This window comes from Cupressus sempervirens, chromosome 2 (genome assembly GCF_028749045.1).
Source record: "Cupressus sempervirens isolate cs-2001-9-10 chromosome 2, ASM2874904v1, whole genome shotgun sequence".
NCBI classification, from domain to species: Eukaryota; Viridiplantae; Streptophyta; class Pinopsida; order Cupressales; family Cupressaceae; genus Cupressus; species Cupressus sempervirens.
Window position 1 is genome coordinate 458,401,459 of NC_143119.1, and position 17,877 is coordinate 458,419,335.

At 37.8% G+C, this 17,877-nt stretch overlaps 1 protein-coding gene across 5 annotated transcripts in view; it reads right to left on the bottom strand.

The window, feature by feature from the left end:
- LOC149573029 (uncharacterized) overlaps window positions 1–17,877 on the bottom strand; it is a 390,937-nt gene that overhangs the window by 249,874 nt on the left and 123,186 nt on the right. For all 5 annotated transcript variants that reach the window (XR_016360008.1, XM_089814177.1, XM_089814175.1 and 2 more), the window contains 2 exons: window positions 8,963–9,045; window positions 7,743–7,820 (listed from right to left, as the gene is read on the bottom strand). Coding sequence is in view for 4 of the 5 variants with exons in the window: in XM_089814177.1 (XP_089670303.1) it covers window positions 7,743–7,820; window positions 8,963–9,045 (161 nt within the window). In the remaining variant the exon portion in view is untranslated. The remainder of the gene's footprint in view (window positions 1–7,742; window positions 7,821–8,962; window positions 9,046–17,877) is intronic.

Consider the following 17,877-nt stretch of genomic DNA (forward strand, 5'->3'; position numbering starts at 1 on the left):
AAGCAAGGCAATTCCTTCTTCAATCCTTTTGTCTTCCTCAGATCTAGATTTTCTGCAACTCGCATTATCTCCACTGGTGCTTGCACTTCTTGACAAGGAAGGGCGAACACTCAATGCACTAAAAGCAATTTCCACTCTAGGAAAATCTCCAACCTATTTCAAGCTCACTTCTATTGCTTCCAAAATTACAAGAAGACTCTCTTTGGTGAATTTCACAATACAAGGTATCACTTGTTCAATCATCTACACTGTTTGCTTGAATGGTGGTGTCAAGGTTTTCAAAATCTTCCATATGATCTTATCTTCATCTTTAGATCCATTACAAGACTTGATTCCTGCAACAATTTATGATTTTCTACCAATATAACATCTTACAGATTCATCTTCCATCATTTTTACCTCTTTGAAATAAACATATCCAATTTTGTAATCTGATTCTCTTAGCATACTTATCACCTTCAAAAGTAGATTCCAAAGCTTTCCAAATTTAGTGAGATAAATCAAAGGCCTTTACGTGACTGTATTCATTTTCAGGAAGAGCTGATAAAAGTGCTTCTCTAGCAAGCATGTTACACATAAATAGATCTCTTTCAGCTTCACTACATTCTTCAAGTTTGTTTTCTTCCACAATTTTCTTTCCATTCTTCGTCATCAGCCAATATCTTGGACCCATGCATAGCAAATGTGTCTTCATCTTCTCTTTCCAACTATCATAGTAAACTCCATCAAACTTTAGATTTTCTTTTTTGAAATGACCGGCCATTGATCTCCTTAAGTTGTTAAGTTTTTCCTTCAAGGACCTGATGCTTTTATACAAATTCTTTGAAAGTAAAGTCCACTAGGATAACTGAGAGGGTGGGAGCGTGAATCAATTATCAGATCAATATAACTTTTATCAACCTTATTAAACCTTAAACATGTAATCAATATAATCAGCAACCATAAGAAGATACACATACACATTAACACCAGATATGTTAACTAGGGAAACCCTTAATCAGAGAGAAAAACCCCAGTGGGTATGGTACCTACAAAATGATGTACTAATATATAAGTTCCTTGTAAGAGGATGGACTTTGTTAGCAGCCAAAGAATTACAATTAGTACATATCAGTCCTTCTTAGGAGACTTTGAATCCCTGTGAGGAGATTCCAACCCTATTAGGAGTTGTAGAAGGCAGATGAACATTCTATCCAAACAGCTTCAAGGACAAGACCACTAAACTCACAGTCCAACAGGCCCCTGTATTATTCCTTTCAAAATAATAGAAATGAAACTGATCTCCGCAACTCTAACTCTTTCTTTGTCCTCTTATTGTGCCAATACCGCACCAAATACCTTTTAGATCTCAAAACTAGACCTTCAACTCTGCATCACACTGATCCCTTTGATCACTTCCTCGTATTTACCAATTTCGCATATAACTTTCACAATTCACACTTACACATATTTCACATTTCATTACACGAAAAATAACCTTCCTTTATACCATGTCCTCAAAATAATTTTTTGAGTCGGCCTTGAGCCTTTCCCAATTAATTATATAATAGGACCTTGTCATGTCCCCTATTTTCCTTCTATAGAATTTAGCAATATATATATGTATATAAATAAAATAGTAAAATAATAATAAAATAAATATATAAATTATAATATGGTTTAATATAATATTATATAAACAGCACAATATGATATTAGATAATCACTGACAAAAAATATTATTATCATGATGATAATAATAATAAGAAGAAGATTAAATAAAATAATATAATTTAAATATAAAAGAACATATAAATATTAAAATAGAAATTTTCCTAGCAAAAGGCACGATGGTTGAAGTTAGAAATATAAAATAGGTAAGTTAACCATATATAAGAGGAGGAAGGACAGGAACTCGGGGCGATAGGAAGAAGATAATGGAAGGTCACCTGCCAAATCAGAGTAACTGGACAGATATAGACAAGATCCCAATTGAGAATCATTAATTAGGGACATGTTAAAACAACAATGAATGGAAGTTGACTACTACAAACCATTTAAATCGAATAAAGTCAAAGGCTCAAATATACATTCCAGTGCCGTCATTAATGGGAGAGGATAGTTGATGAGAATAGTGGAAAGCGATCATAATCATAAAACTCTAAGTTTGACATCAGTTGGGAAGGAAAAACGGAGGAAGTTACTCAGAAAAATCTACAACGAACATCAGAAACAAATCTGGCATTCCTTATATTCTATTCCACCCATAAGAGATAAACGTATCATGCACATTGGAAGGAATATGCAGACATATATGTATCTTATTTTATTCATGCGGTGTTCTCCAGCAAGCAACAAACAAATAATACTATTGGAAGATGAAGGAATATATTGGCAAGAAGGAGCCACTGGAGTAGTATTACTGAGTACATAAAGATTCAAATTTGGGAACGAAACTCTCTATCAAATACTTGGATTTAGGACTGGTACAGATTTTTACAGAAAATCCTCCTCACATTAATCCAAGCATTCATATTAAATCAGGCATTTTTATACTTGTCATATCTTAAGGATTTCAGGTACATTCTCGGATTTCAGTCACACATATTCATAAGAGTTTACATATTGAGAATGCCAGTGAGACTGAACAATCAAAACTCAAGTCTAAGAATGAGACATAGACTATACGTGCTACTGCCATAGTTATGATAAGGACCAGTCAGCACTGAATACATAGCCAATAATTGCAGCTCGTACATCAGCCAAAGTCAGGATAGAAAATAAGACATGGAACCAGATGGAAGGATATATACAATGAATACTTATTCGGCAATCAAATACAGATTGGAGAGGCTGAAGCGGCAAGTCTGCAGGTATATAAATCAAGGGTGCCATAATAAATTGAGGAGGTTATTACATAGTCAAGAGGTTCTCAGACAAAGATACAAAGAAGAATAAACGGTCAACATCATCCTTTAATCAGAACACATGCATATGATATAGAAGACGTAAAGTAATTTATATGAGTTTACCGTACATCTGGGAAAGAACTAAACATGGAACCACATAAAAATACAATGGCATCCATTGGAGAAATATAGCTGACCAAGAATATAGGACAAATAATGGAGAATAGATATATTATAGAGGAAGGAGAAGGATCACCACCAACTCTGCCCAGTCAACAGTAACCAGCACTCCATCAGTATGATAACCTACAGATATAGAGATCGTTACATACAAAGAGACTATAAGGCGGTGAAGAATGTATTCCACCTTTCACAGATCATATCAGCAAGTAGACTCCAGTAAAGTTAATGCTACAGCAGGCATATATAGACGACTTGGATTGGTTTCTCAATACAAAGACAATAAACTTCATATTTTGCAAGCAGGCAACAAAGGAAAATTATCTCTGATTATTATTGAATGTTTAATTGTTATGGCTTTGTTCAGGAAAATACCCACAACATCACTATACTCTTCTAAAAGAATCGGTGGGATCTATAATCATTATTACATCATTTGAAACTGCAGAAATATTAAACTGACAAGACACAACTATTGCACATTTAATAGACGTTGCTCTATCATAGAATTGAAAGAATACAAGATATAAGATTCCTAGAGCTAGTATCATTCAGACAGTGCATTTATATATACAAGACTAGTAACTGGTTCAAAGACTGCCACTTTTTATACCAAGACTGCCAAATTGCAAATTTTGAGATATTGTGCCGGATAAAATAGAACAAAATTCTCTTACTACCCAAATCTAAGTATAAAGGCATATAGTTTTAAAAAGATCCCATCAGGGGTCATTACAGACCTTATTAAGATATTACAATTCATTACATCTTTTCACAATTGTTTACCGTACAGGTAAAGTAAATGAACGCATACAGAAAGTAACAGCAGAACAGTAGCATAATATTCGCAATAGTAAGTGAATGATCCTTTACAATGATCCCAGACAGGATATAAATACTACTGCCGAACCTTCCCGAAGGAGTCCGTCGGCCACAATTATTCTATCCGTTACAAACTATTTACCGCCGGACCGTCGGTTACAGAAACACCGCCGGACCGTCGGCTACGGAAACACCGCCGGACCGTCGGCTACAGAAGCATCGCCGGACCGTCGGCTACAAAATGCAAAATACCGCCGGAACCATCCAGTCGGCTAACAACAATTACAAAACACTGTCGCCTCAGAGTAATTCCAACTTTTCACACGTGCGACCTCTAACCTCACGCACTCACGGACATCATCATCAGGCTATCTACTATCACTGTCTAACTTCGCTCATTACGATTCTATCCATGTTAGAAGATACTATCAAAACACCAGAGACCACTTCTCAGGTACTCTGTCTGCACACTGTCTTCTCTATATCACAAAGAACTTTCACATGTCTTTGACATTCTGCACGCACACTTGTCCATTTCATCAAGACATACTGTAGAACATATCCTCAACCGCGCTTGACTGCATCATCAATACACAATCCATACGAACTCGTTCTCTGTCTACTACTCTGCCAATCTTTATAGAAACAATACTATATGCAAACTACTAAGTATTATCAATTAGAGTGTTATTTTCCACATGACATTTTGTCAAACACTTAGCAACACACAACAATAAATATGCAAAGTCTAGAACTTTTGTATTTGCTGATAAAATATTGATTTTGCAATAGAAATGTTTACATACAATTGCCTTATAGGCTGAAGCAAATATTCAGACTGGTACTTAACAATTACAATGCCTAAAATGAACAATATGATGGAAGGAACTTGGAAATAGTGATCTGCAGATGAAATGACAGCGTCCCAACCTTTAACCGGGAAGAGTGGGCAAGAAAACTCAATGCAACACTGTTCATGCACTATAGCAGCACTATTCACCCGCACTATAGCAAAATTGTTATTTGCGGGCAGTGTAGCCAAAACACTATTCACGCGCACTATAGCAAAACACTATTCATGCACACTATAGCAAAATCACTATTCATGGGCACTGTAGCGAAAACACTATTCACGCGCACTGTAGCAAAATCACTATTCACGAGCTGCATAACCTGAACTCCAGAGCTCTTAAATCATATGTAAATTCACCAATAAATCCCATTGTATTTTCTGAATGAAAACACTCGATAATTCTCCTAACTGTGTCTTTCAACAAAGAAGAGAATGCTAGCAAAGAGAGATTTCATCCTCCAAGCTCAACAATTAGATTTCACAAAAATCCAATACCATAATAATAATATGATCCAAGCATGCCCCAACTCATTCCAGCCAAGAGAATATAAAACCCCCCCAAGGAGTCAACTTCATTTGCATAAGCAATGTGGGATAAATGGGAAAATACCTTTTTAAAACAACTTTATAATAAAGTGACTTAATTGATAAGTCTTTTATTTAATTATCACTTTATAATAAAGTGAATTAACTTTGGCATTAAAATCACATAAGATTCGAACTCAGAATACCATGTATGGTAGCTCATCGGAAAGCTCTCATCGACGAACATCAAACCCAATCACTAATTCTGACATCGCCCATCCCTTGCTGACTTACTAAAAATAGTAAGTTTTCCCAACACCATGTAAATCAACTCCATTCTGGCCCAAACTAGAAATGACTAGGCCAAAACATCTCAGGATCCCACTGACCACTTCGTTAGCCTACGGGACCATGCAGAAATAGGCTAACGGTCACACAACTGGACAACTGCTAAAGTGGGGCCATTACACAATCATGATTGTTCATTCTTATCAGCCACTGCCACCTTAAAGATATTCCCATTTTAGGTGAACTAATTTATTACTGACCTGAGAAAGCTAGGTGCTCTACCTTTGATATTAAGATGTGGAAAAATCAGGTTGAGGTATCATAATATCCTGTGCTGGCCAACAACACTCGCGATTGCTAGAAATGAATGGCCACCATACCAGCTGGTCTAGTGAGGAAGGAGGAAGGTCAAACTTTTGAAAGGAGTTAGGTGTGGAAACAAGTTCCCAGCAGATACAGCATTGTGAGGGGTCTTTTTAAACAGAAACAAATGTATGGTATGGGAGTTGCAAGGTCAGCTGCTTGAAGGTTAACAAGAATGACCAGGCAAAGGAGGTCAAATCTGATGCATTAAGGGGACATTTACCATAATACAGCTCCACTTTATAAAAAGGCCTACAATAATATTGAAGCAAATACTCTAAAACAGAAAGAATCATCATAATACTTAAAGAGTATAAAATATGTTTCCCAGCTTCCAGTTATATCCAGCTACTTTATATTTATAAGTAAACAGTCCTTCAAGCAAGTTTTGGACCAGCACTCCTCAATATTATATTAATTGCAGCTTTAGGACAGAAAGTGTGTGCGTGTGTGTTACAATAGCAACACTCATATTTGGAAATAAATAGATTATTTAGATAGAATATGACTTGCAAAAAAATTAAATGCATGTCAATCAGTCTTCTCATTTAAAGAATATAATATATATAGTTTCAGTATGGGTCTACTTGCTGCCCCTACTCTCACAAGTGGTGACAAATAATATTTTCCCAGTAGAAGTTTACTCATTGTGAGTAATCAATCTGGTGCTTCAAGTCCAAGAAGCTTTCTTTGGGGTACTAAAAATGTTGTGATCAAATCAGACAATAATCAAGTTATGCAGTCAATCACGGAAATAAAACTACAGCATAGGGGATTCTCCTCTGACAAGGACAACCAAAGGAAAAAAGTTTTAATCAACAATAAACTCATCCATTTTGCCATCTCTGCTTTCCACAGTGTGAACCTTCATTGTATGTATACTTGACTGATAAATAAATCTGGCAAGAACAGCACTTGATTAAAAGAATCAAGTAAATAAATAAATACTAAAGAATAGCACTAACAAATAAATAATCTACTAGCTGCTCAATATATGCTCACATATATTAGGTAGTTAGATTTCTCGAACAGGACTTTCTTATTTAACATTGCAATATACAATGCAAAACAATACAATTTTATCCCAATGGCACATGTAAGGTACCAGTTTCAGAATCTACATGATGCTGGCTAATTCAGCCGCAAATTCCCCTTTCATCTATCCTTAAATCAAAAGATATAGAAAAATTCATGGAAATAAAGAAGACGTTGTTTCAACAGTCACTTGTCCTTCTTGTTTGATAGGGGGCATTCTGACATAACATGGAATTTACTATGAAAGAAACTGTGACATTTATCAATGCAGATAACTTGTTATTTCAAAGGTAACTCACCTTGGATAAAACATACTTTCAACCTGTAACAAAGGGAAGGCTTTCACCTATTCCAAAAAGTGTAAACATTTAAACTAAACTACCACCGACATCTTAACATGATGAAAAAGATAGCTCTGTGCCTCAGATCCAAATACGTAAATTAAATTTTACTCCCACTGAATTTTCCTTGTCAGACATTAGTATTGAGTATGCCCTGGGTACACCGAGGGTACTGCCCCAAGGATGCACAGGGAACCCAAGTGCCCAGGCAGTACCCTAGGCATACCCTCGGACCACCCGTACTGCACCAGTATCAGGACTGTATCAAGACATGTATGTGGGCTAAACTGCAGTACTGGATAACATAGATTTTGTATATTATAAAAGATTAGGAAGGGGCATTTGAAATATAGAAATACACTAGAACTAGAAAAATTTAGACCTTCATAACTCCAGATATTGCAATGATATAGAAGAAGAATAGAAGAGAGAACATCAAAAGCTTACTTTGGACGATATTGCATCAATATATTGGACAACCAACCAGAGCAAAGTGTTTCATTAACATACGTTGGTGAAACTGTTCTGCAAACCAGGAAAAAAAATTGCAAATGAATGCACATTGGACAACACAAATATCAATCATTTTATCTAAAGCTACCATATGCATTCAACTCAATAAGATCACATTAGCAAATATAATTTGTGTTTTAATTGTCACTCATATGCTTTACAATTCAGTGATATTTAAACTTCCAGAAAGGAATAAATAAAAGTTCAAACTTCAAATAGATCAATTGTACTAATCCCAAATAAGACCATCTAAATCTCCCTTATGCATGCAACTGAATAAGATCAAATCAGCAGATGACAATTCGACTCTTTAATTGTCATTCTTCTTTTGAAGATTCAATAATATATAAACTTATAAAAACTAGAAAGGACTAAATAAAAGTTAAAACGGATCAATTGTATTAATCCAAACCCAAGCACACACATTTGGAAAGATATTGCCACTTACTTTTGTTTTCAACAGTAAAAGCACATGACTTTAAGAGTCTAACCACTTGAAGCTTTCCCTAGTCAAATTTCACTATTTCTAGAGCTTACCCTCAAAGGGTAAGCCTAGAGTCACTTCCCTATAGCTGGAAACCCAAATATATGCACTTTGAGATCTTAAACACTTCTCATATTTTATCACTTTTTCCATCCTGGCAAAGTGTGTACTTAGACAATTTAACCATTTCAACATTTATTTACTAATAACCGAGACTGCCGGAGATAAAAGACAACCAATGCCTTTGTAGAATGATTGATTTCACCTAGGGCATATTAAGAAAATGAAGAAATAACTACAATGCACAACATCTTTCTATGTGAGATCGACAAGAACACAAACAAGATTTGCACAAAATAGACTAATAAGAAAAAAATTGTAGGGGTACCACAAAATGGACAAATATATTTTATTCTAATTTTCAAGCTTGTGGTTGTGTTAAATAGAAAAATACCATACATCAATATAATTGATAAGGTAACACCAAGTAACGAAGACAATATACACTAATAAATGAAGACAATAAACTAGTAAATTTGTTTTGGGTGCTTAGGCTACCATAGGCTAAGCCTATGTCCCATTAAAGATTATAAGTTCAAATGTTTCGCCAATACGAAAAGCAAAAGAAGGTAGATATTTCATTATAAAGGCCATGTTTGAAGTGACATACGTGACAGCATTACTATAAACAACGCCTCCCTTCAATAAACTCAAACGCTCAGGATTATGCCCAATAGTGCGATCATCAAGTGCCTACAAAAACAATAAATCAATTTCAAGCAATTAACCAAATTCAACCTAAAACAATGCCAATATCATTTCTAGTAATAAGTAGCAATTAAAATTATAGATTTCTCACTAAATGAGATGTCAAAGAATGAAGGAACTAAGATACACAAAAGCATAAGATATAGTAAAACACTTGAATGTAACATTTTAATAATCAGAAAACCTTGCATGAATCATTCTCAAAGTAATTGATGAATAAAAGATGGTGCCTACAGACAGTTTAAATAATACACAAATAATATGAAAAATACTATAAAACAATAGTTCCTCTAATGTAATCTTAAACTTACTATGCATGCATTTAGAAGACAAAAAGTGTGTGTCTATGACATCTCATATATCTTACAGAAACAAGAGTCTAACTTAATACCAAAATTAAATTATCCATAGTGTAGCATGCAACGCTTTTATTTGTGGTAATCATTACAATACAAACTCAGAAATGCTGCTACATCAAGATGATAGAATGATGGTGCCTACAGACACGTGAAATAATACACAACTAATATAAAAAATGCAGTAAAACAACAGTTTCTTTACTGTAATCTAAAACTTAACTAATCATGCATTTAAAAGACAATAGTTCCTTCCTTCTTCCGCTTCTCTGTACTCCTTCGAACATTCATTTCCTTCTTTTTTCTCACCTTCGGCGACCCTTAACATATTACAGCTCCGAAAGAGCTCATAATCCTCCATTTGCCAATGGAAAAGGCCGTTCAATGAGTCTAGGTCGTCCTCATCCGACCCTCCTTCCAGTCTCAATACTCCCTCTTCATCGGGTTCCATTCTCTTCTTCCCCTCATCATCCCCTCCACCTTCGCCTTTGGAATCCGACGACGCTGCCTCCTCACCTACCATTTGTGTGTGCAGGTCAATTATGAATCTTCTGCCTCCGTGCTCCATTGATAGGGTATTCTTATTCCAGTCATGCTGAACCCTTGCTTGAACAAGCCATCCTCGACCTAGGATGGCGTCATATCCTCTCCTCTTCAGCGAGATGACGACAAAATCGAGCAAGAACAGTTGTGTTCCAGTCGTCACCGATAGTGCCATGACGACTCCCAACAGTTTAATCTCATGCTAGTCCGCCATTAATAATTGGAACGTAGGTGGCCACAACGTTGGCTGTCCCAATCTTCGCTTGGTGTCCTTTGGTAAAACATTGACACCAAATCCTCCGTCCACAATCATGTCTGTCAACACAGTCCCGAGAATTCCCATTTCGACGACTACCGGATGGCGTCCGGATGAGAGGGCTAACAGCATCGAATCTTCTACACTTGTGCCACCTTCTTTCTCCCTTCCTCTGCTGGTAACTTAGTAGTTGGAGCTATGTTCGTGAGTGTCGTACAGAGTTGAGGCATAGTGAGCTACAGATCATTTATTTTGATGGGTACCTCGATTTGTAATATTTGTCGTACGATGTTTTGTTCTGCCCAGTTCCGTGCGGAGGTACCAGTAGTGTCCTTCAGGTGTGCTTTCTCTGCCTGTGTTGCCTTCTGAATCTCTGCCCATGCTTCCTCCAGTCTCTTCTTTTCTTTCGTCGAGTCGGGGTACATTTTCGCTTGCTTTCGTGTGATGGCTAGAACCTCCTCTTCGTCTATTCCAATGGTGATCAAATTTACTCTCAACTTTAAGCACTTGGCATCTTCATGATTGCCAGTTCCGCACCACCTACATAATAATTTTGGTGTGTTTGTCATTGTACAGTCACGGGTAAAGTGGCCCCACAAATTACATGCGTGGCATTGAACTATGGGCCGGTTGTTTGCATCGTACTGGATTCGACTCCTGCTGCCATCATTGTTGTTGCCGTTGTTGTTTTGACCTTGCCGATTATTTCTGTATCCTCCTGACGTAACACCCTCGGTACTGGTGTTCTCGCTCCCTCCTGACGCGGAAGCCTCTTATGTCAGGAACACTTGCTAAGGACCTCGTGTTTTCATATTGAAAGGGCATTCCTTTGTGGAATGTCCCATGATCTAGCAAATCTCGCAAAATTGATCCTTCGGACACGATCCCTTCATATGGCCTTCTTTCTTGCACTCGATGCACCATAGCTCATTTCCCTTGGTCTCCTTCTGCATGTTCTTGAATTCTTTCATCATCCGAATCATATCCTTTTGGAGGGCGTGGACCTTCTTGCTATCCTTTTCTTCATCACTACTTTCCTCTTCTGAAGATGCGTCATCTTCTGAATCAGACGAACTACTCTTCTTTTTCTTCGTCTTCTGCTTACTTTCCAGGTTCATTGCCCGATTGTACACTTCAGTGTATGACGATGGCGGCACGATCTTCATCTTCTTTCGCAACTTCGAGTATAGGCCTTCAATCAACCATCTTTCCTGCAACCCATTAGCCGGCTTATTCTCCATTTTATTGATCAAGTCCTTCAACTTCCTGGCGTAGACTCAGACTGTTTCATTTTTTCCTTGTTTTCTGTTGTCCCAAGTGGTTAATTTCTGGGGATCTGCATTAGTGAACCAATCAATTGCAACACCCCGTAGGGTGGTCAGAAACTGCCGGACCCATTCGTTTGTATCTATTATGCCATTCGCCCTCCAAATCGTTTTGCATATTTTACAATGTCGGATCGTATTGACTGCTCCATCAGCATCAAATTTTGGCAATTTTTCTTTTGGTCCTACCATTACTATAGGATGTGTAGGAATACTGATGTTCTATATTCCGACACCAACGCTTTGTATCTCGATACCAACGGTTTGCACTCCGGCACCAATTCTTTGTATCTCGACACCAATGCTTTGTATCCCGATACCAACGGTTGTACTCCCTCACCAACGCTTTGTATCTCGACACCAACGCTTTGTACTCCGATACCTGTGCTTTTTGGTGAAGGGTCTCCGTTAAGCGAATCTGTCTGTTCTGGAAGTGTATCGCGAACAAAGAGTTCACTCCACACTCTTGCTCCCTTGGCACTCCAAGCCGTGTGAGTTAATTCTCTTCTGTCTAGATTCTCTTCCCTCGGCAAATACAAGTTCAAAAACTCCTCCTTTGCTTCTTCCACCAACTCCACCCGCTATCGAGTTTCTGCCAACAATTCCTCCGCACTTCTGCGTCCGTCGGAAATCTTCTGAAACCTCCTTTTGCGTTCGGCTTATGCCAAGATTAAATTTTCTTGCACAGTACATATTCCATCTTTTCCCTTTACCTTATTTCAATCCTTGTTAAGCTGATTTGGCATTAATCTTAATTCCTCCCTCCTTCCAGGTTCATGGGGCAACGGCGCCAAATGTTTACCGTACGGGTAAAGAGATCAATGCATACAAACAATAGATAGGAACAGCAGAATTCCTTGTATTATTCGCATATGCCAAAGTCATTATATTAGGCTTCTGATGATTACAATGATTACCTGGAGGGGGTATATATACATCCCGAGGAACCTTCCCGAAGAGGTCCGTCGGCTACATGACAATTACTGAAGGGCCTATCGGCTACAATAAGAACCTTCCCGACGGAGCCTATACCGACGGGATACATCTTGACACACACCCTGTCGGCTACACAATATTTACCGATGACAGTTTTCTTCTATGCCTCATTTCTTTCCATTATTTTCCTCTTCTGAAAGTTTTCGATTTGAATCTACAATTGAGTGTTTGCAATGTCTAGATTTCATCAAATCTCGGCCCTTGTTCTGTTTTTCCAATAAATAAATTTTACTATTTGTGGTAACCAAATTCTAGTTATTCTATTTATGCGTTGAGGAATATTTGTGGAGTCTATTTATTAAAAAAATTGTCACAGTAGTATTTTTAATATTCGTAACCATGTCCTTTAGTTATCTATTTCTCTTTAGATTTTTGTAATTCATAAATTTAGTTCAAGGAGCGATGCATATTTATGAGGAATCGTTACTTAATACCATTCATATACTGAATCTGCACCTTATTGATTGTGTAATGTGTGCTATGAATTCAATTAGATTGCTGATGATTGGCTTCCTTAATGTTGCATATTATTTGTATTTCCTTCTTTGGATCAGCTGAGCTCAATTGTCCTTTCCTGTGCTTGCACTACCTTGCAAACTTTGCACTGAGCTGTCTGTGACTGTTCTTTTCCTCGGGTGGCATTTATGAAAGGAGTGGCATTACCAACGCTGAAGTATAAGTATTATCTGTTGTATGTGTGTGTTTTAGAATGATGAATTGCTGCCTTCTTCAAGTGTATGCATTGGTGCTCTTCAATTAATGTAATGATAGTTCATTTTTATTGTCCCATGTCTGTTTCATATGAGTGCACTAGTTTTTTTTTTGGTTAATGTCATGTTATGTAGGGTTGTGTAAACAATTTCCAATATTCGGTAAAGTATTATAACTCTTGATTTGTTTTTCACTGAGTAAAATATCTATTTTCAGTCTGTAAATAGTGATGGATCAAAGAATGAATCAAATATGAACTCCTTTCTTTTCTGATTGGATAATCATCCTTAACCAGCTAGGCAAGAATAGTTGAGAACAATATTAATATACTAGTTGTTGATTTTCTGATAAATTCAAAAAGTAGTAAAACCTGATTGTTTAAGTAAATCAACATCATTGCAAATCCTATTACAGTTCTCCGAACAAATTTAGAATACTATTAACACCGAGGAATTCGCCGACAGAGAAGCAATGAAATGGTGAAGAGGTGGAGATAATCTACAAGAACACGGAAGACAATTCAGTTATGATTAAATTAAGTAATTAAGCATTTGATTTTTGAAATCTTTAAAGAACATAATTTATGTAAACATAGAATGTGAAATGATGGTTGTATGTAATCTTCTTGAATAATTGATAGAGCCGTCTGCTCTGAGAATTCCAAATACCTGGGACTCACCCAACTGTGTAGCCAAGAAGATGGGTGATGAGGTGTGAGAAAGGAATCATCAATAAGAATCAGTATCAGCTCATGCATATTCCTGTTATTATGATCTCCAGCTGCCAAGTTGTACGGTGAGTTTATTACGAGGAAGCCCAGTGGATGGCAAGATGACCCCTGTCTATTCCAGGCAGGGAGGGCCTTTCTCGTTAGAGATCGTGTGGGGACAAGTTTTGGTCTGAGGTTGGGTGGTTAAGCCCCTGGCAATGTTTCACCTCTCCCCAAGATGTCAGTTGTGAGTTAGACAGAGATAAGCTATGCAATCAATTGTTTAACGGAAACAGGTAATATCACTTTTATTTATGAGGAGGTAAGATTAAATTGAGTTATTTCATTGTTATTGTTATTTTACACCTAGATATAAGAGAGATTCATGGATTGCTTTTCATTTATATGAATAACGAATACAAGTATATTTTCTAATTTTGAGTTACTGTCATAGTTAAGTAATTGGAAGGAAAGGAATCTGAAACCCTAATTGATTGAGAGATAACTGGAACCGTAAATGATACAGTGGTGTTGGAAGCTCTAAATGAATCTGTGGTATTGGAAGCCCTATTTGAATCAATGGTATCGAAAGCCCTAGCGGATGCCCTAATTGAATCTATGGTAGCGGAAGCCTTAAGTGATATAGCGGAATCAAAAGCCCTAAATAAACCGATGGTAAATGATGCCCTAATTGATACAGTGGTAAGTGATGCCCTAATTTAAAATATAGTGGTATTTAATTAAAATTATCATTTCATTTTAAGATAGCGGTTTGTAGATGATAGTCGTCATGCGAAATTGTTATAGTGTAATTGTGGACTAACCCGAGTGGTTGCAGAAGCATCTTTAGTTTGATTTCGATCTCAATTTTCCAAGGTATGTGGTTTTCAATTTCTGTAGTAAATTCATTTGATGGTATTTCAAGCTTTTAGTTAAGAAATTTTGTCTAACTGCTTTTTAACAATAAATCTTATTCACATGAACATGAATGATATAACTATCTTCCTATGAAACGAAGTAGTAACTATATTCGTTGAGTATGTTAGATGTTAATTTAGACCTGGGAAAACCGGATGTTACAATAGGTCATCCATCTATGCATTAATTATTGTCAATGTATTAATTGTCCGTTGGTTGTAATTCTTGGGTAGTTGTAAGTGTTAGTTGACAATTGTGTTCCTCACAGCAACCATTGGGTCCTTTAAATATGTTGTGTAGAGCCAAGGAAGATAGTCGTGTATATTCAAATGAATTATAATCCTTGGCCAACCAACTCTAGTCTTCTTCTCTTTAATGAATTCATGAGCAAATAAAGATATATTTTACTCCTATATCAAGTAAGCAGTGTCATCTATGTTATTATTCCAGCTATATAATTTACCTAGTAATAAATATTTCGCACCATTACCTTAAAAGAAATCTAGTCAACATTGTGTGATTCAAGCCCTCAAATCCTGACAAAGGCAAGAAGGCGCAAAATGGTGGTCAAGACTAAGTCATTACAATCTTTAAGGATTGTGGAACAAAGAGAACGAAGGAGAAGATAACGAGAAACATTTGAAGAAAATCCACTCAAAGGATTCCCAAGACGAAGCCCTTCCATTCAATCAACATCGAATGATGAGTGCGAAGAAAGAAATCTTGGACTAACAAATATATTTCATGACATTGGAAATCTATCAGTCTCTAGAGAACCCATAATTAGACAATCCAAAATGAAGACTCTTGAAGGGAGGGCATACAAATACGTGTTAGATCTTGAAAGTACACGAGGTGTTCAGGATGTTGGAGGTGGACATCCAAAGGACACGTGCAAAGGAGTGTATAGAAAACACTAAAATGTAACAGTTAGAACAATCCACCCCAGTTCGATACACAAGGGAGCAAGTAAGTGAAAAAAATGGTAACTCCTCCAACAAGTCCAAATGTGGATCGACAGAAACTATAGAAATTCATAGGGAATGGGTAAGAAGATTCTACAATACACTGGAAGACATGTAAGACTATCTAGGTAGTAACCGGTTATGTTAACAAGGACTATTGGCTGAGAGTGTGTCCAATAACACTATGGGGTACAACCATCGACTGGTTTACAGAAGTGGGTGCTTCATCCGTAGCCTCTTGGGGCACACTCAAGAAGGCCTTTAAGGAGGAGTTTAAATCACTACAAGACAACAATGAGATTGTAATCAAAAAAATTTAGTACCTAACAAAGGAAGAATGAGAAAGTGTGAGCTTACAATCCTCAGCTCAACAAATAGCTAACCAAGTTGGAAAATCAGCCAATTGATTCCTCAAAGAAGAGGTGCTTCATTGAGGTGTTCATTCCTCGTTGTGCAAAAAGATGAAAATGGCGCCACCATCCTCATACGTCGATGCCTACAATCGGGCAATGGACATCAAGAGTGAAAACAAGACATCCTCCCAAGGGAAGAGGAAGATGAATGATGATGATTGCATTGAGGACAGTAGTGATGATAAATTGACAATAGTCCAGGACCTACAAGATGACATGATGAGAATGATGAAGAATTGAAGGCCCAAAAAGGAACCAATAAAGAAAGTAATGAAAAATGGTGTACTGGGAGTGAAATTAAGGGGCACACAAAAGGTAATTGTCCTAAAATGATGTTTTGTGAGATTTGCTAGGTGAGGAGTCATTCAATAAAGGAGTAACAATATAAGTAAAAACTATGTTTACCGTACAGGTAAAGTAAATGAACGCATACAGAAAGTAACAGCAGAACAGTAGCATAATATTCGCAATAGTAAGTGAATGATCAATTACAATGATCCCAGACGAGATATAAATACTACTGCCGAACCTTCCCGAAGGAGTCCGTCGGCCACAATTATACTATCCGCTACAAACTATTTACCGCTGGACCGTCGGCTACGGAATACCGAAACACCACCGGACCGTCGGCTACAAAAACACCGCCGGACCGTCGGCTACAAAAACATCGCCGGACCGTCGGCTACAAAAACATCGCCGGACCGTCGGCTACAGGAACACCACCGGACCGTCGGCTACGGAACACAAAATACCGCCGAAACCATCCAGTCGGCTAACACCATCCCCCCCAAAAAGAAAAGTCGTCTCCTGACGACTTTGTCCCGTGCCTATAGCCTCTGCTAACACAACACTATCTCCTCAAGTTGACCTTGATAGCCACCTGTGCTGCTTTCTCTGTTTTCAATTCCTCGGTACCCTAAGCCAAGTGTCGCTGCATTGCCTCCAACCGGATGATCAGCTCCTCCCGAGCTCTCTACGCATCCACCAAGACAGCCTCACAGCCCACACCTGCTCCCACTGCCTCTGGTACACAGAAAGTCCATGCCTGCAGCAACTTCTACTCTTCTCAACTGGTCAGACTCCCACGACTGATATCCGCCACGACTGGGGGTCCAGGGGGCAACGCCCCCGGCGGGGTCGAGGGGCAGCGCCCCTCACCGCCAAGACCAAATTAGCACTTCGAAACCTATACAAAAATGCACGGAACACACCATTTCTGTCCACGGCGATTATTTCTGTATCCTCCAGATGTAGCGCCTGCGTTGGTGTTTCTGTTACCTCCTGACGGGGAAGCCTCCTGTGTGAGAAGCACCTGTGAAGATCCTCTTGTTTTCATGTTAAAGGGACAGTCCTTTGTCGAATGGCCCATGATCTGACAGATGTCACAGAATTGGTTCTTCGGACATGATCCCTTAGTATGACCATCGGTCTTACATTCCGTGCACCACAGTTCACTACTTTTTGGCTCCTTCTACATATTTTTAAACTCTTTCATCATTCGAACCATATCCTTTTGTAAGGCACGAACCTTTTTGTTACTACCTTCATCGTCGCTGCTATCATCCTGAGTGGATTCATCATCATCAGAGTCAGAGGAGCTGGTTTTCTTCTTCTTTGTCTTTTGC